A 20,660-nucleotide genomic window follows, 5' to 3' on the forward strand; every position below is an offset into this window, starting at 1 on the left:
CGATCCCGATCCCGATCCCGCTCCCGTCCCGGCAGGAGCGCGGGCCCGGCCCGTGCGCGGCGGTGCTGTGGCGCCACCTGGCGGCCGCGCAGCGCACCCGCGGGCCGAGCGCTCGGGCAGCGCCGGGGCGACACCGAGATTTGGGGCTAAACTGCGCTCTGACACCGTCAGGTGCACAGGCTGAAAGGAACCAGGCGTTCATCGGGCATGGTCTTCTTCCAAGGACACCGAAATGACGGCGTACAGGGCCGCACATCCGTGCTGTGGCGGGCCCAGCCACACTGCAGCCACACGTCCAGTCACAGCCCTCGGCTATGGGAAGGTAACACAACCTTTCCACATCACTATTTATTTTTAATGTCTCATTTTCATATTGAAACCCAATTCCAGTTTGCAGAAAAAAACACCATTCAATGTGCAACAAGTTTTTTTTGCGTTTTAGACACAGCAAGACCCTGGAGCAGTCAGAACAGTCCCTACAGCTGCCCCCCTGGTGAGAGCATCTCCCAGAAGCGAGGGCTGCAGTGCACAAACACCTCTGGTACCTTCCGAGGGCCCTCACGCTCCTCAGCTTTCCAGGACCTCGCTTTCCAGGCCTGCTTGCAGAACAAGGTGGTGGAAGTAAAGATGAAACTGTTCGTTTTCAATGGAACAGCTGCTTCATTTTGAATACAGCAAGTCTTCATTTTAGAGCCATTTTATGAAAGTAGTTATTTGATTTAAAGGAGAAAAGAGGCGTGCAGAAATCTAACTAATGCTGTTTCAATGTGCAAAACAAAGTTACTACCACAGTGAAAATCCTTGTCTTCCTCCAGAGGAAAATGCAGTAAAATTTAAAATATACTCTAAAAATTGCCATAAACAAAGAAGTCACGGTTTGTTTTTCTGTTAGAAACGCTTAAAGGTTTTTTAAAAAGCATATTTATTTCATCAGTTACACGCTTCATCTTGAAATGAGACCAAAAAAAACCTTTTTCTTAGTATTAAGACACAGGAGGTAAAATGTGGAACAACACATAACAGAACGACAGGTGGCCTGCACCTGGATGAATGGAAAATATGAAGTTTAGCTGCTTTACTTCCTACAGTAGCTGTAATAAACAATGCTCATCTGAATGAAATTAGCAAATGCATTTAAAAGTCTTCCACTGCACATCCCGTAAAAAATAAATCAATGCACAATTAATCAATACAAAAAATGTAGTTCTAGCCTGAATGCTGAAGGTACTGCAGTTTTCCTGAAGTCACCTCAGCAATCCCTGATTCCTTGAATATTACTGGAATACAGTCTCCCTGCCCATCCAGTAATGTGCGCAGCTCCCTGAGGATGAAGTTTTAGTAATTTACTTTTCCAGATTTTCATTTTTGCAAGTGTCATCAGGCTTCAGCAGATTTAATATTTTAAGACAGACTGATACTCTCTCCTTTTGAATAGCCAATCTTGTGAATTCTGGAGTTCTGGAAAACTCTGGAAGCGGAGGTAGAGCTCCAAGAAGGTGTTCAATGCGGTGGGCTTGGTCCAGTGCTATTCTTGACAGATGATTAAGCTCCCCATGATCTGGTAAGGTGAGGTGAGTCACTGATACAAGATGTAAAAGGTGCTTACTCAGTTGTCTCACATGAGTCAGCTTCTCGGCCCAAAAATTCACTTCCCCTTTATCAAATAGGGAATCATCTTCTTCCTTAACAAAAAGAAAACCAACAGTGATTAGAAAATTACTTGTAGTTTGATAACAATGAGAAAATAATAAAATATATGAAAAAGGAGATATATAGAAATAATGACTGAGGCTGTCATAGAACAGCTTTTTATATGAAAAACAAAGTAAACATTCATATGCCTTTTCTTAAAGGTTTGGGAAAACACAGTAGAAAGGTTCCTACTTTGCCAAAGAAATTTTACCTTCAAAGATCAGGCAGTTATGGCACAAGTCTTGGGAAATAGTGGAAGTAAATAGCAGCTCTAATCCTCCACATGTGCTTGCCTTCCCCTATGAACCACTATTATATTTCACAAAGACCTCTGTAAGCAGTATGGTAATTTGCTATATCATGGAGCTTTTTGACTGGATTAAATGAAATTTGCATCAGTCAGTGAAACATCAGAAATGCACACCTAAACTACAGACTTAAGAAAAGATTCATGATCTATTTCATGGGTCATATTAATTGCCAACAAACTTCTCAAAGATGTAGCTGCTCCTGTTCCTTCCGGTTTACCTTCCAGCATTGACTTTTATAGTCTTTTAAAGACAAAAAGAACATAGTATATTTATACAGTAACAGCCTTTCACAGAGCCAGTGTGGCAAAGCTTCACAGAAACAATCCTGAAGTCAATGACTGATGCAAGCAGGACTGTTTCATGTGTTGTGCAGAACCAGTCAGATGGATGATGGCATAAAGTTACCAAATATTTAAATGCCATCTCTGGGAAAGCCAGCCAAGAACACTGGTCTTGAATGCCCAGATGTGCCTGGCACCCCCAACAGCAATTTAAATTCAAGGGAGGCCATCATCTGCAATAATACTGAATGTAATTACATTACAGCCTCAAAATGTTTCAGTCAACAACATGCCTGGTGTTGTACTTCATGCCTGGTGAAGTAACTCTTGATTTATTTAAATGTTTGTTTATTGATCTCTTTAATTTTATGCTGGTATTACCAGGAAACAGACATAAAACTATTTTCATTTTAAATAATATCCATGTGAATTTTTTAAAAGACTGTAAATCAGTTAGTACTGCAGTAGCAATTATCAGGTTTCATCAGATGAGACATTTCATGTATTCCTACCACAAAACTCCAGAACTATAGTGCTTCTAACATGCTACAGCAACTGGTTGTTAAAAGTACCATGGCAGAAGTCTCCCCATCTCTTTGCAGGTCGCTGTCTCCCAAAAGCCACTCCAGCAGGATTGGGACACCGGCATGGATCTCCCCCCACCGCTGCAGCAGCTCACACACTATGCCAAAGGCTAAGTCCAGGGCCATTGGAGCATTCACTATCCTAAATGCAAACTCTGTTGAGAGAAAATATGTGTAAGAATATAGAGCAAGACTGCAAACATTTTCAAATAAAATCAGCACAAAAATGATTTCTTGAAAACAGATGCCAAACTTACACAAACACATGCAGAATGATAAATTATACTGCAAATAAATTAGATGGATGTTTACTTCTGTGCCACTTGGGGCCTTCTCTCAATTCCAGAATACATAAAGCCACTGAAAATGCTGATGCTTAATTTTTATTGTCTCCTGCCCATGCAGTGACATTTATTAATCTGGCTTTAAATATACAGATATGTCTCTTAAAAACATCTCCACACAGTCCTGTCACTATTACATGGTGACTATTTTTGCCAAAGAACAGCTATGCCTTAGATCTCATATAACATTTTCACTGGAACTCAAAACCTACAACACACAATATGTTTTTAAAGGGCTGGGATAGAAAACGAGTAATTATTTGGTGTGTAATCTCTTTATATATAATAAGATATACATACACACACACAAGTAAGAGAGATCAGGCACGAAGACAGGCTTAGAAAAGATGTTTGAGAAGAGAAAGGCAGACACTGTTTACGACCCCATCACAGAGCTATATTTATACAGGTTTTGGCATCATGCCAGTGCTGTACACAAAGCTATCATCCACACAGTATTTGTTCCCTGAACTTCCTCCCTGCTCTCATGTGGGGAGATGCTGATTTAACTCTCTGGGTCCTAGGGTGGCCTTTGATAACAGAGTATATAAAAATGCCACAGGTCTTGTGTGTCCACAGGTATGAGTTTCTCCACTTGTAACTTTAATGCAATTTTTTTTTCTTTTTAAAAGGGCTGCAGGAAAAAGACCAGAAGAGGAGAGCTAGTGGACAAGCCTCTTTAAAATCCCTATTACTGTAAAAACGATTTTGGCAAAATTAATCCATGTCCATAGTCACCAGCAAACTGAAAAATGTTCACTGAATGGTCTAAGTAGTGGTACATAAGGACATGCCATTCTTGAAGGTGGTAATTTGGGAGCAGACAACACAGCAGAGTCAGAATTTGGTAAGAATCCGTAAGATATGGAAGGCACACCTTACTTTTTGTGTGTGACTGTATTTAAGCATTTCTCCTGAAAGAGAACAAGCATCTACACGGAAGAGGCACAGCGGTGCAATCAAGACTTCTCCCTCACAAACCACATTCAGAGGTAGAGCACAGACCCCCGTGCTGTAAGCCCTCCCGAGGCCTCAGGCCAGCTGCAGGTTTTCTGGGGTACACTGGCACAGCAGAGAAACTCACATTAAACACCAGGATTAGGCAAATACACATGCCAAAGAGTAAGGAAACATCTAAGGGCATAACAGAGCAATGGAAAGATGAGTACATGCACTTGACAGACCAGGCAATGTACTGAGGACATGGGGGAGAATGAATTAGTATTTGAGATGATGAGGACAAAGGACCATAATAAGGAAGGGAGTGAAGGAGAAAGAACAGATGGTCCCTTCTTTATCTTGGAGTTAGATGAGGGTAAATGGAAATCTCCTTGAACAAGCAACAGGAAGGCAGGCAGTCAATCTCTTAGTGACACTAATAATGTTACGTACACAGTTTGTCTCTGGCAGACAGCGAAATCAAATGTTCAAATCTGTTTTTTTCATGTCAGGAATTATCACATTATCAGGACACCCCTGAGTTTTTTCCGTGAGGGAGTGCTTGAGAAGGGGTGTAGTGCAACATTTCCATCCCATTTATTTTAGGTATTGGGGGTGTTAGGTATTGTTTTTGCTGACACTCCTTTGCAGGAATTTGTTGGGGATTTTTATTTGTTTTTTTGGGTGTGTTTTTTTTAGGTTTTTGGGTTTTTTGTTTTGTTTGTTTGCTTGAGTTTTTTAGGGGATTTTTTTTGTTGTTTTTTTGGTTTTTTTTTTAAACCCTTGGTTCCCTGTTGCTGTGCCCCATTTGGTACCAGTTTTATACTCTAAATAATGGACACAGTGGTTGTCTTCTTTGTTTTGGCTTGCTTAGGCTTAGATAGGAAACAGTTTCATTCAAGTGCCATAGGGACCTCAGCAATACTGGCAATCTTCAGAGCTGAAAAAACAGAGATTAAAATGGAGTGTGGTGGTCTGATCCTGAAACAAACATTCTGGTTATGAATGCTTACAAAATGCAATATTTTAAATTCAGCTCTTTTGAAATCTGATTATATTTTTGAGTTTTATGGCGATTCCTGAATGCCTGTGATTATAAGTATTTATATAAGGCCTCTTCCTTATGACACTTTATTTGTATTTGAATATTTAGCAGATTAGGTGATGCTGGGAGCTAGAAACCAAACATGATGCTTCCCATTGCTGAGTTAGCTGTTGCTTTGGAGGACCAATTATAGATAGCACTGCCAGTTCCGGGGCCTCTTTAACATTTAGTCTCCTTAAGTATAAATACATACACTGATGCCCTCTTTGTGAATGAGAACACTGAACTGCTGAGAAATGCACCAAGAAATAGATTGGAGCCTCTAATTGTGGTATTACATGACCATGCGAAAACTACCAAGAGGTAGCAAAACAAGTAATGCTGAGGTTCTGCTCAGACTAAACTTGCTTGCTAGCAGTTTTTCAACAGCATGACACAGAAGAAAAGGCAGTTTTGTGGTCACAGAGTATAGCAGTCTAGTAAAGAATCCTACAAGTTGTAACAAAGGAAATAGCACGTCTTTTTTTGTTGCTGTTTTTTTTCTTCAAACTAAAAAAGATTAAAAAAATATAGGGAAAACATGCAATGGATGTGTAGCACCCAGAAAAAACATGAAGATCCTAAACACACTGGCCACCTTTCTGTGAACTGCAAATGCCATTTAACTGATCAACAAAACTTGTGTGTCAGTTCTGGTGCTGAGACTAGAGAAAACAAAGCAACATCACTTTGATAACACTAAAACTTAGGGTTCCAAAATCTGGCTAAGAGTCTTCCTACTTTGCAAGGGCTTTGTGTTACAGAAGCTAGCATAGCAGCATCTTGGTACTTCAGGTGTTCACAGAGACTCAACAACATACCAATGTCTGGCAAATGAAGAATTTTCACTTCCACCTGCTCATTTTGTTGCACTCCTGCAGAGTATCAGGAATAGCTCCATGATTTCTGAAATGCTCCCTCAGCTGCTGTTACTTACAGAACACCCTGATATTAACTGACTTTGATACCAGTTCATACAAATTTGATGCTAGAATAGTTCAGGATTAGATCTGTGGACTGTCAATGCTACAAGGATAATGAAGAGGTATAGCATATATCCAAAAGAAGTGAATTAACTCTCCTAAGCCTGGAGTGCTGAAGTAATGCAAATGGGTAACAGCAAGCAAAGTTACATAGGTACCCATGATTTAATAGGTAAAAAACACTTTCACAGGGGGAAGATGTTTTATTGTTTTGATGACCCCCAGCTCTAAAAGTAACTGCCAGGGATGCTGTAAGCATGCATAGAATCTTTGAAGATACCCACAAAAGATGTGTGTCTTCTCAAAAGAAATGTACGGTCTTCACTGTTTACAAGAAGTGCTCCTCACATCATCATCTGCCTGCAAAGGCAGGGCTGATCTTCAAGAAGCCACATATTACACATGATGCTGTGTTTGTGACTCATGCTGTGACTTCAGAGAGTGCTCTGAGCAAGAGGCAAGTTCACCATGGGCAAAAAGGGCAGGTGGCTCCCCTTTCACCACAGCCCCCAAGGCCCCTGATGCTTACCTGGGAGCCAGCTCAGGTACTCTGCTGATCACCTGCTAAATTAAGGCTCAGAACAGCACAAAAGGCATTTGGCATGCAGCTCTTGGCGTGTGGGCTCTTCTGCTTGGCTGGCAAGCTGAGCTGGCTACCCTGCAGTCAGAACTGGTGTAGCTGGGGGCCGGGGAAGAGAAGATCACAGGACAGCAGGAGGAAGGAAAGAAGCCAAAGGGAGAGCGAGACCTCCCCGTTCAGCAAGCTGCTAGCCCAGGTCAGCTATCATCCCAAATATCCCCATCAGAGCCTTGCAAACAAAATGCTGAGGTTATTTAAATGACTGAGTGTTAATAGCCTTTCGCAATATAACTATTTAAAGTAACTGAATAGAAAAAAATTCAAATAGCCAGGGCTCACAGCTGATTACTGCCAGAAGAACTAAACCTGCAAAAACCAAACCTGAAGATGTAACTAGTGCTCTAAACTGAAAGTACAGCAGAGCTCCTTCCACAGCAGTTCTACAGATTATCAAAACTGTCTTAAAAATATGAGTTTCTTTAAATTTGAAAATGTGCATATGTTCCAACATGCAAAAACATCATGAGCAAGATAAGCATCTTACTAAATAAGCCACTACAGGGGTTGAAATACCAAAAAAATTCTCTATGACTAAAAACAAGTAGTTACAAGCAGAATAGTTAATACTACTCATTGAAATGAAAAATAAAGATAAGAATCTGGTAGTACATACTTTTTTCATTTTGAGGAATTGAATTTTCATAAAGGGAAAGGGGTTAAGTACTGCAGTGTTTTGGTCTTTGTGAATCCGCCCACATAAAAATTAGACCTCCCACATATACATTCATATAGTCCAAAAGCTTTGATCATGCCAGATGTAAATATTTCTTCTAGTAGCCTATTACGTGTCCTCCAACTATACAATTGTTCTCTGTTAAAGCCTCTGTGATATTATGGGGAACTGAAAGGATGTATTAAGAGCATATACACATATTTTATGGACAACCATGATAAAATATAGGCAAAGGATAAAAGTAGAACATATTTTTTGCCTAACAAAGCATTTTGTAATTTTTATACTGCAAATTGTTAACTGAAGTTCATTCTAGATCAAAGAGCAATCCAATTTTTGTAAACATATACTGGGTTCAGAACAAACAGAAAGAGAATTGAATCTGCAAGGAAGCTTTGTATAACAGCTCAGAGATAAAATCTCACAAAGAACAGTGTATCAACAGTAGTGATGTTTTCAAGGAAAATATACAGGGTAAGTTCTTCAACTGAAATTACATGAAGTATTTTAGGTAGACCATTACCATCTGAACTGGTAAATATTTTATACTTTCTTGTACAAAGTGCGGCCCATGAAGTTATAAATATTAGTACATCACTATCATTATGGTACCTCATAACACCCTGGTAAAATGAGGTAATATTCTTACTTCAGAGGGAAGTTGACAAAGGCATGGACCTTTAAAGCAACAAAGATCATTGAATGATTGCTTGGCAAAACTCGGGATTTATCTCATGTTTTCTGATACATCACTGTAAAAGATGATGAGTATCAAGCAAGGTATCAGGTTCTCATCCAAATGATGGCAGATTCAGCATCACAGTCACTAATACCTGTAATATTAGATTTGCAAATGGAACATTTCACCTAATCACTAATCACTTCTTTGTTGTATAAAGATTGTCTTTCTTTTGGTGTTCAGTAATAATCAAGCTTATTCTATTCTCAGCATATGAAATACAAGAGAGCTGAGTGAGGCAGTGCTGCAGATATATTTTTTACTTAAAATGCTGTGATTATGTATGGCTAGACTTCATAAAATTTAAAAAGCTTTCAAATTTAAGAAAGAAAAAAATCCCATTGGCCCAACCCAAGAGTTAAAAGAGCTGGTAAATAAAGTGAGGCTAGAAAATGCATTTCCTATGTTGAAACACATTCTGCTTTGAGGTAGGCAGGAATTGTGCAACTCCACAGCAAAACAATGCATAGGTGTCACTGAACATGCAATGCTGCTACTGAAAAAACAGCAGGGCAGAATAAAAGTAACTAAAGGGGTGTTCATACCCACTCAGTCTCACAATATCACCCTTCTGGGCACTAGGATTAAAAGAAGGCAGCTGAGAAGCAAAACAAAAGAAAAAACCCTAAAAAAACCAACCAACAAAAAAGAGAAATAAAATGCAGAAATGGTAACTGTTGCATCTGGATGGTTGGCAGATGGCTCTTGCAATTGCACTGTGTCAATTTAAGTTACAAACATCAAACTTTCCACTTTTTAAAATGACCATTTATGTAAAATCTAATATATAAGCAGATTCCTTTTCATAGTGTTTCATAAAATCAAAGGCAATTAGATCATTTCTATCCTCTCGAGACATACCATTCCCTAGATGACGTACAACTGCTTCATATGTTTTCCATTTCCCTGCCTGAGTCTGTTTTATAGCTGTGCTTTTTCAGGATGGCTTTAAAAAGAGGCCCTTCCTGACATCACGCAACACGATGTCAAAACACAACACCATTACAAAACAAACTAATCAAAACTAATTTCTTAATAGTTGCAGTCCCTGAGTAGAGCGGCGGTGATGCTGCTCTCAGCTTTGACTTTGATTATAAACAGATCTGAGTTAATAACATGTCTGATTAGCATGGAAACTTACAGCTCAGGACTGAACAGAAAATTAAAGTCCCTTCTTGTGCAAAAGAGCACACGCATATTCATCATCTTTTCAAGCCCTTTTTTGGAATGTGAACTGAACAGTATTTTTCAATTCAGTAACTACGTTATTTTTCCTTTTAAAATATATATATGTATGTATACATAAGATTTTCCCATGTAAGCCTAAGCCATGAGCCATGCTCCTGTACATGAAGGGTTTTATTACAAAACAACCAAAGCTCACAGATCTGTCAGAGGAAATGAGCATTTGGACTTTACCTCTTACATTACCACTTTTGCAGAGCCTCCCCCCTCCAAGCCATGTTCTAATTTAAACAGCAAAAAGACAGTATCCCCCTGCCTAAACTCATTAAACTCATGCTTTTCCTTTTTATAAGGTAAAAATATTACTCCGCTAATTTTTAAAACACTGCCAATGAGAATATGCTGTTTTTTAAACTCAAATTATGTATTTACTGGAAAAAATGAAGGTAAATACAGTTTTCAAACTAGTATCAATGACTAGAATTAAATGTACAACTGAAGACTCTTGTTACTGGCTTGTACCAACTATACAGAAATTTTTGCTTAGCACTGATGAAGGTTACTGAATGTGAAAGAGCTGTATGTTACAGCTGTAGGAACACAGGAGACACATTTACTTCTGTATCATAGGTGGAATTTTAGAGTGACATCTGGGGAATGATGGTAAGAAGCTTATAATTTAAAGGATAAAGGAATAAGGAAAGAAGGGGTAATGAGTACAAAAAACTAAAAAAAAAAATTTGTATAATTATTATAATTATTCATATAATTTGGGCTGAACAAAAAAAAATAAATTAAAAAGCAAGCTATTTTAAAAGCAAGCTGTTTTCTTTGCCTAAGAAAGGCAAACTTTCCTTTATTGCTATGGAGCCACAGCCATGACCATCAGAGCCTGCATGAAGAGCCTATCAAGATCTGTAAGCTGCTGTCCTGTTTACTCATTCACAATTAAAACACTGATAAGAAAAAGCACATTTAATAGATTATTCACATGAACACTCTGTTTAACATTTACCACTTCCAGACTCCTGCACTGAGCACATAAAATAATTTTTCATGTATTCTTTTCTAATTTTTCAAGCATGACCTTTACATAACAGTGCCACTGAGTAATTAATAGAGCTAAATGAAGCACTGTCAGTAAATAATCAGTAGGCAGTCTTTGATGGATGAGCTGATTCTAATTCAGTCCATTCACTTTCAACTTTAATTAGTGGCATTGTATTCTAGAAAGCAAACAGTTCCTTCATCCATGTGATGATCTAATGTTGTGTAAGTGGGCTGACAACAACTTTTAAGGTGTTGACATAAATTTGGGAATACAAAGTAAAAAAACACAGTACTTACACATTTTCTATATAATATAATTCTTAAAAAAGATATAAAGTTCCCCCTGCAAAACCCACTGATTTTAATGAGTTCCAGACACACCAGTAAATCTTGCTTAGACAATTATAAGTCTCAGTGCAAAAGTTCTCTCTCCTCCTTCTTTAATTAAGCCAATTCATGTGAATTATTTAGTGCATCTTGGTGAATTTTCTGCAAGACACAAAAACAAGCATAAAAATGCTATTTACACAAGTACTGATACAACACTAAACTATTTTGGTGCTGTAACTCATTCTAGATGCAAGCTTGACTTAGCTGATGACAACTGCTAAGGAAACTCTGCGTTTTTGAATTACTGGAATTTAGAGTAATTTTAGATTACTGAAAAATGTTCTGATTTTCAAGGTCTCTTCGGTTACAACATGTTTTGCTCTTGTTCTACGCTTTCTCCTAAATGTTAGTTTACATTGGTATTTCTCATCCTTCTTCCAGCAGTTCTCTCTAAAGGGTGGAACAAGGCAGAGTTATAAATTCCTGCAAAGCATGGCTATTGAGCACATCTGAGCAAAGGCATTTGCTAACTTACTACAACACATCTGGTTCGAGTGTATGTGGGACTTACTGAAGGAAGGTATTTTTGAGCAGAATAGAAAAAAAAAAAACAACTCAGAAAACTCTAACTCAGTCTTTGTATCACTTTGGATACCTTCCATAAAATGTTATGGGGGGACACTGTTTTTAGGATGGTTTATATTTAATTTTTATCTTTGTTTCATATTACTTGTTAAAGAGGGTGGCATTCAAAAAGAAGTGGTCATTAAATTGCTTACAGAAAGTGCCATAAATCTTTTGTATAATAATGTAAAAAATATTCATACTACAGTCTCAGCTTCTTTACTGGCCAATTTCCTAAACCCCTTTCCCTCACCATGTAAGAGAATATAGTTAAGGAGCAAAAGCCCACAGAAAGCACTCACTATATGAATGCCTGATGAAAAAAAAAGTCCAGCCACACTTAGATGAAAAGCTTCCAATACAGTCCAGATTGTCTATTCTTACTCAGATGTCATCTATGGGATGAAAGGTGTGTAAAGAACAGCTCACATTATTTTTATCTTTTTGCTGATATATGGACCCAGATACACAATGCTATGAAAATACAAATGAATTTGCAAACGGTCTGAAATGTGAGAAGCTACCAGGACCACAAAACATTCACACTGCAGGTGCTAAGTACAAATGACCAAGAGAATTTTCTTGCTTTTTTCTGTCGAAATCAAAACACTTACCAATGTCTACTTGCAAATTGCTTTCAATGCAGTAGAGTGCATTTTAAGTTTTCTGACACTCCAACAAAAAAAGTCAGCCAGGCTATTGAGCTGCAGTCATACAAGCAGGCAGGTGCTGTTTATCCTATTCAACAACTCAGTGATTACAGGTCACTTAGGGGCAGTGATCTGAGGAGAACTTAGGGGCAGTTCCCCTGCAGGTGCATAACAGGTAAACAGCCCCAAGTCTCAATCCTGAATGGAAAATATCTATCTCCAAATAATTTTTCAAGAGCATTTTCCCGCCATGAGAGAACCACTGGCTCTTTTCAATGGGAAGATGATGCATCAGTGATTTCACTTGAGAGCAAATTGTTTTTTTCCCTTTCTTTCAGAAATACTCTCTGAAATGAGATTACACACACATATTCCTCACCCTACTACCACAAGTTTTGATTCACATTAAAGACCTACTGATCCTAACCATCCTATTGTGACTGAGGCATTTCTAGAATCAGGACTCTTTCTTCATTCTTTTGAATTATGTTCACATTAAAGAGATCCTAAGGAGTGGTTCACACCCTTTTCCCCTCACACAGTTCTTGCCACCTAGGTGATTTCTGGATTTTGCACCTTCAGTGACCCAGGACACCTCTATTTACATGGGCAGGTCTACACCTCTCCAGAAGTCGCATGACTTACTTGTATCTCTCTGACTGAAACACCTCAGGCTCCGGCATTTCCATACAGCTGTAGTCTGAATGTGTTAACAGCCAGCTCAAGATTTGCTAGGAAACTTCTAGCTGTCATCAGGCCATTCTCTAGCAAGCTCCAAGGGACTTGGGTAGTGTATCTCCATCTCAGATATTGTGGGGTGGCTCCCTGCAACTTCATCTGCATCTTCAGCAGATGTGGCATTCCAGAGGCCTTGGTATGCTCAGGTGGATTAGTAAATAGTAACATGGTCTGTATGAGTTACTTCAAGGACTTTGACCAAGTAAATTTATGTAAGAAACAGGAGCTGCTTAGTTTTGCATAAAGTGTAAATATATACACAAATTCTTTGACTGATAAGTAGTATTCAGTCAGTAACCAGAGTTCTTCAACAGTAAAATCTTCAACACAGATACCGATATATTTGTCTAATACACATTTTACATTTTTCTTTTCCATTTCCTTCAAAGTTCTCTGAGGAATTGGTTTGTGCCTCTTAAACTGAGAAGGAACTAAGTGCTGAGCGCTCTCCTCATGTGCTAAATGGAAGTGCTCCCTGCACAAGACAAAAATTAAAAGCATTTGTGTCTCACATAGTAATGCAGACATGAACTATGCAACAGCAGGGACTTCCCCATCACAGGGAAGAAATCTCTCTTTCTGTTCTCTACACATTTAATACATGGCTTTGAACCTTTCTTATTCAAAATATTCCACAATATTCTAAATAGGCATGGAAGACAGAATGGCTAAGAAACCTGGGGCTCTCAGTCACTCATCGTGATATGGAGCACTTCATAAATCACTTATAACCATGTGCACAGAAAGAAGGAATGGCACTATCTATTCTGCAGGAAGAGCAGACAGTCATGAAGATTAAAAAATCTTGACTGGTTTAAGATGTCTGATCTGAGACATTATGACTTGTTTCACTGAGGAGTCAGCACCCCATAATGCTTTAATATTCAAAATGCACTTCCCTCTGGCTTCAGCTGTGTGTGCTCTGAACTCCTGCAAATCATGCCTGCAAGGTATCCAGCTAAGCATTCCGCATGGTGACCTCCTTTCCAAACTCTGCTTGGAATGACTTGCTTACCTGCACAGAACAGCTCTCTGGGAGAGGCAAGGACAGAATGCAAAATCACAAGGGCAAAACTAAATAGCTTTGGCATGTCTCTTCTTGTGATCCTGGTCTTACTCTCTTTATCACATTCAATTTGCAGCTGAGGTAGTAGGTGAATTTCGTAACATTTGGATACCTGACCTTGCAATCTTCCAAATATCCTTTGGGGAAAGGGGAAAGGCTGGAGGAGGAAGATGGCAACATATATGTATAATTTGCCAAGCTCCAAAAAGAAAAAGAAATCTATACCTTCATCATTTCAAGTATCTAAACACAGTCTGGACCAGAACTACCTATAGCCACAGCTGCACAATCCTGAGGCAGTGTTCCGGGCACTGAGCATCCTGAGTAGCCCTGCTTGGAATGCAGGTAAGCATTTCAGGAGCAGAGACATTTAAGCTGCTTTGTGAACACAAAAATCTTCAAAGGTTTTAGCTTTCAGGCTCCTTTCAATCTCTATTGAGAGAGAAAGAGTGTGTGTGTGTGTGTGTGTATGTGTATACATATATATGAAAAGTATAGCATTTTACAGTACTATTTCTCAGTCAAATTTGTACATATTTTACCAAAAATGCATATCCAAAGCATACATGTGTAACAGTATTCAAAGAAAAGGCCTTCAATTTTTTCACAGCCTGCATAAATATAGTATATATCCTCCTAATTTCATATGTAGAATCATGTTTACAGTAAGAAAACCCAAATAATTAAAGTTTGCAAAAAATACAGTATAGAAAAATCTCAGCATCAACTAGTAAGGATTGACACAAATAGTTGAAAACCAGGATTTTATAAGGAGGAGTGTTAGGCAACCCTAATAACAACAGCCCGTCAACGCTCCTTAAAAAATATTCAGTTCACACAATAAAATTTACAAAGCAAATTACAAAGAGACAAATGAGACAGAAAAGCAGAATGATGCAAGTTTAGAGAGGTCAATTCAAGATATGTTGAAAAGGTGAAAGAACCATGGAGAATGAAATATGAGTGCAGGTAGAGAGGAAGGAAGCACTCAGTGCACAGAAAAAAATAACAGCTCTAGTATATTTTGTTCAATCAGACTGGTAATCTGAAAGAATAAACAACATCAAAGGGATTTTTTTTTCCATTTTTAAACAAAATAAGGAAATCAGGAGGCAAACTTCTGTGTATGTGTTTCCCACTATAACTTGTGAGCCAGTTTCAATTCAGTTTGACAAAAAAGGATACAGGAATATGAAACATTAAGTTTTATTTCTATGAAACAGCCAACTGGGCAAAGAAAAGAGACCCTACTGCAGTCATGCCTATTGAATGGATGAAACTTGAATCATCAGACATGAGAAAATCCACTTACCTGCAAAACAAATCCATTAAAAACACCACCAAACCTAAGCTTCCTTCACTTCACTGCTCAAGGAACTTTTTACCATTTTTTTCCTTAGTAATGCCATTTGAAGTTACAGTCCACATTGTGACTGAAACATGTATCTTTAACCTGAAGACTTTTTCTGTCTTTAGCATCTTATTTTTCCATCTGCATATTTCAAATGAGTTTCCTTCAGCAAAGGCCACATTCTACTTAACCTTGCCATGGCACTAGGTGAGCCTTAATCACAAACTGTGAGAATCAAGTAAAACCCCTAATCTGGAGAATTTACCTCTACCCTGTGACAGCCTTTCACAGTGGCACACAGATGACCAAACACATTGCAAAAAAAGGCGGCTAAAAAACAAAGGCTGCCTGTATTGCCTCTACTCCTATTAATCTGAAATGAAACTACTATTGAGTTCTATAGACCAGCCTAAAATAATTCAGTTTGTGTGTATGTAATTCACCCTTGAGATCATTTTATCCCTAGGCTTCTCCCTACACCCACTGTATTTGAACTCCAAGATCTGTGCTGACCTTTTTAGGGGAGCATGAGGTCACTGACTCCAAAGTATCAAATAATCTGTATATACCCTTAAAGACTATTGCCCACCTGAGTATGATCTTGTCTAATTAAACTAATCTACCCAACACACATTGCTTTCACAGAATCCTCACAGCTGGAAGGGACCTCTGGAAATCATCTAGTCCAACCCCCAAGGAGTTTGCTTTAGGGGATGGAAATCAGTATTGCAAACATCTTTTCTAAAAGAAAGATTTTCTTCATTAACACAGGTTATATGATCCTATTGCTGTTAAGCTTCAGAGAACGTGGTACATGCCTGTTTTCCTGATGTTCCTCAGAGGTGGTATGTTAGTATTCTCTATTGCAAAATGGCAATTGATGGAATATTTACATTTGGGGAATCTGAATTAAAGAAGAAAGATAGTCTGGAAATTCTGTTTTTAGTTGTGCTTCTTAATGCATGTACATAGGACAGCGAGCTTTCAGTTCGTATGAGAAAATACAAAAAATTTAAAAGATCTTTCTTCAGCTGTTTATTGTAAAGGTAGGTTAAATAGAGCACCTAAATGCAAGAATCTATAGTCTTGAAGGTCTACTATTATAATACATGGATTCTGGAATTAGGGAAGGTTAAGTTTGTTTGGGTAGGAACTTTTAAGTACAGCAAGAAGTCTGAAAGTGTAACTGTGGTCTTCAACACAAACATGAAATCAGCCTCTGTGTGTCTGCCCATGAGGGAAAGTAAAAGGTAATTAACACAGTACATGAAAAAATGAATGGGTTTTACTAGTCCTGGTAACAAGATATTGTAAGTCTAAGCTTCACTGTGATCAAGCCAAGTGCATAAGTTAATCAAGACCTTCACTGAAGTATTTCTGTTAACACTTTCATCTTACCAGTGGGAATTATTTATAAAACTGTTTTCCACTGGCAGCATGACAAGGTGATCATTAACACAGTACAGACCATGTGAAGGAACCAAATTAAAAACATGTGAAAGTGGCATTACACTGGTACTGTAAGCAGCTGCCATAAATAATTCTGCTCCTCAAGGTGGTTTCAACAGTCTTGCTCTTAATCTAATAAATCAAAAGCCCTTTATAAAAAGTCTCGTTCTCCAAATTTACATTTCTAGGCTTCCCAAGAATGTTTAACTTTACTTTCTCAAGCATGAGAAATCAATTTGCTCAACTAAGCCAGTTCCGAGTTCTCCTTGTAAGCGCTCATTTGGAACTGATTATAGGAAAAAAAAAAAAGAGACATTGAATTTTACACATCTCAGGTTTTGAAGTAAGAGCCCATTGTGTCCCACAACTGCTTCATCCCACCTCCCCTCCACCAACACACCAGGAATTAAAGTAACCAAATCAGTGGGAAGGCTGTGGCACAGGAAATCAGTAATATAATAAAACCGACTTTCATTCTAAGGTGCTGCTTTAACTCTGTCACAGGTAGGAATTATCTTGGTCATTAAAAATTTCGAGTGCTGACTTACGTGAAAACAAGGTGGTGGTTTAGGTTAGTTTGCAAAGGTATTTATATCCACTACCTCACTCCCACACAAACACAAATGAAATTCTGTGTGCAAAAAATCTGCTTGCAGGAATGCATCATCTCCTCATTCTTGGTGAAATACCTCTGGGATCTGAAGGGCATTCCAGCTCAGCCTTTACAAGGAACTCCATGTGTGTATGGATGTGCCTGCCCAGGGCTCTCCCAAGTCCTTCCCTTCAGAACATCTAGCATGCAGTACTCAACTGCACTGTGCGGGAATTTAACATGCAGGATCCCAAAAATATCAGAGATGCTGGTCCATATCCATTTGGGCTCCTGCATCTTAAGCAATCTGAGGAGGAGTGGAGCAGTCACAGGCTATGGATAACCAAAGCCTTTTTGTGCACTCCTAATCAGAACAGCACACTATTTGTTCTTTCACCTGTGCCAGGTAACAAAGGATCAAAAGGATCAAAAAGCTACCTCCAACTTCCATATCCCAGTTTCTAACTATGACTAACCTCTAGCTGGATACTCTGAGAAAGTGAGCTCCATTTAAAATGAAATTATTTTCTTTTAATTTGTACACAATTCCCCTTAATTCCTCCAGTATTCTTCTGTACTTTATTCCCTTTTCTCAATTGCTACCCAATGAACAATTCTTCTTGAAGTAACAAGATTTCTATTGTTGCTTGGGTAGTTTTCAGTATAATCTAGCTTTAAAAATTACTTTTTAATAGTATCTGTCCTGTATATAAAATTACTCCGGTAGCCATTGTTTTTTCAAAAAGAAACTGATTGGGACATCTTTATCCTTTCATAGTACCAGTGAAAGAGAAGAAGCAGTATTAATAAAAGAACTGCAGCAACTGGTCAGCAAAATAACACAATTTGTGTGTTATTTGGGCAATAACAAAACCACACAATTTGTGTGTTATTTGTTATCTGGGCACAATTTGTGCCCAGACTTCATTTTTACAGATAAAGTACAAGCTACAACCCCTTGTAAGTGGAAGTTTCATTTCAGTATTTTTAACTAATAAAATTGGAGTAAATTTATTCAAATAAAACATCTGAACCTTAGTGTAACAAGAGCTGAATACAGTAGCAAAATGCCATAGAGACTACAGGCCAGCTGTTGCAAATTTCATCAATCACAGAACATCAATTACATCTCTAAATAAATCTGTTAAAATAATATTTCACAAGTCTAGATACGATTGAAGAGCTTAACATTTTGCTTGATTATTAGCATGCCCACAATTAGCAATGTAGAATGCCAGCTACAAAAAGCAAATGAGAAACCAGAACAGCAAACCCCTACAACTCTTCCTGGCCAAGCTGTAAAAACTAGCCAATGTAGGGTGAATAGTACAATTTCTTTTCCCCTGGCCTTCCCTGACAATCTGTCAAGCTCTTGTGGAGCAGAGTACATTTGCTCCAAAGCACTGAGTCTTCTGCACTTCCAGCTTGGTTAGAGAAAGCACAAAATAGCTTTAGTCAAAAGAATATGATCAGTCCTTCAATTTTTGTTTACTTCTACAGAGGCTGATTTTGCACAGTTTACTGGCCTATTTTGCAAAATTACTTTTTCAGTGAAGATAATTAAGACTTACTTCTTCTGTAATTAATCAGGAGTAAAAAATCAAAGCAAGTCTTTTTAGACTAAAATACCACAGATCTCTTCCAGAAGTGAAGTGAAATGCTTTCAAAGGAGAAGATGATAGTCAATGGTGCTATTTTGCTTATATCAAAAGGGCACACACCTGTTAAGCTAACAGGAACAACACTTTTACACTTTTATCAGAAAACCTGGCTTCATAACCTTAGGAAGTTTCATACAGAACTGCAGCCAGTGTATTCACTCTGGCTTCAAGTCAACGCTTCTTCATTAATATTTTACTCACACACAAAGACTCCCAAGTTTAGGAGGTAGGCTGTGGATAACAAGCAGCCTTCCCTACACTTGCAACAGAAAGGAGAAAGAAAAAAAAAAAAAAGGCAGGCAGAAAATTCAGTGATGGGTCCCTGCGCCCAAAAGTAATCACCAGAGTTTTCCGAACAAAAATATTTAAGTCATATTTTCAGCCAACTCTTCCTCTGTATCTCAGGAAAATAGTTAAGCTTTATTCAAGAGTCATCATTAAAACAGGAAGTGATTGTACTACAAATGCAATTTTAAGACCTAATTACTTTCCAATCAGGTCTTTCAAAAGTTTTCGTAACAATAGGAGATATTTTAAGGATGCAAAAGTAGAATGTCACACATAACATAAATACTATTACAAAGACACAAAACATACCTATTAGCATAAAAATATTATGCAACCAGGCTATAAGTCAAATGTGCTCCTGAAACAGCCCTGAATTTATTCTAGCAGAAAGGCCAGATTAATTCATTTACTCCTAGACCTCAATTCTTTCATCCTTACAACTGGCATGTAATTGTTACCTTAGAATTACTACAGAAGATGTAAAAAACCCCCAAATTACATCTTCTAGCCACAGGAAGTGTTTCATAATCTCTACCACGTGTCATTTTGCTCTCTGGAAGAAACTTCTTAAATGTGAGGACACCATAGTCATCAAGGAGTCACCAAACAGCACAGGTATTTGCCACTTATTTAGTTTTCCAAGATTTAAATGGTCATCATTACATATTTGTCTCTCCACATAAATCCTTCTCCATGCAGGTGCATTAGAAGTACTGACCATTAAAAGCTCAAAGTCAGGGTCCCTTAAGCAGAAGGTTCAACACTGAACATTTTAAGGCGAATGCTGTCTTTTGTTCTGTTTGAACCCTATCTACTTATGATTCTACAATTACAGACATCTTAAGGGTGTCTATCAGTGATGTTCCCTTTCATGGATTACACTACTCTTCAGTAACATGTGGTGCACTTCACCCTGCAGAGTGTTCTGGTCACTCCAGGCAGCACCCACTGCCTCCTTTCCAGGGCCCACGTCAGAGCATTCCCAGAATACACACACAGCTGTGTGACCTTCCCCCTGTCCTCAACAGGCCTTATCTAATGGAACTGAAGAGATGTCATCACCTTACAGTGTCTCAGTACAAAGTCCTACACCACATTTGAATAGAACATTGCAAACTGCTGCCACTGCTTCACACCTCTCCACTGAGGCCTCAAGATGTATTCCTTTTAACAGAGTATCACACAGATTCTACACGGAATCTTCTGAAAACCTAAAATTGTAGAAAACCTAAACCTAAAATTGTAGAAAATCATTCTGCAACAGGAGCAGGTCTGCTTTGTTGTGATTTTTTTCTGCTTTTGACTATATTGCATATTTTTCATATTCTCTTCTGCCTGGATGGGTCTTGTCTATTCTGCTTTCTACTGCTTAAAGGCCATTTGGATAAATGCCTCCCATTTAAATC

General features: G+C 38.4%; 1 protein-coding gene across 4 annotated transcripts in view; it reads right to left on the reverse strand.

The window, feature by feature from the left end:
- Nucleotides 1-333: 333 nt before the first annotated feature.
- Nucleotides 334-20,660, reverse strand: part of THADA (THADA armadillo repeat containing) — a 216,324-nt gene continuing 195,997 nt past the window's right edge. For all 4 annotated transcript variants that reach the window (XM_064414399.1, XM_064414401.1, XM_064414398.1 and 1 more), the window contains 2 exons: nt 2,857-3,023; nt 334-1,682 (listed from right to left, as the gene is read on the reverse strand). In XM_064414399.1, coding sequence (XP_064270469.1) covers nt 1,344-1,682; nt 2,857-3,023 — 506 coding nt within the window. In that variant the 3' untranslated portion in view covers nt 334-1,343. The remainder of the gene's footprint in view (nt 1,683-2,856; nt 3,024-20,660) is intronic.

Source organism: Passer domesticus, chromosome 3 (assembly GCF_036417665.1).
Source record: "Passer domesticus isolate bPasDom1 chromosome 3, bPasDom1.hap1, whole genome shotgun sequence".
Lineage (NCBI taxonomy): Eukaryota > Metazoa > Chordata > Aves > Passeriformes > Passeridae > Passer > Passer domesticus.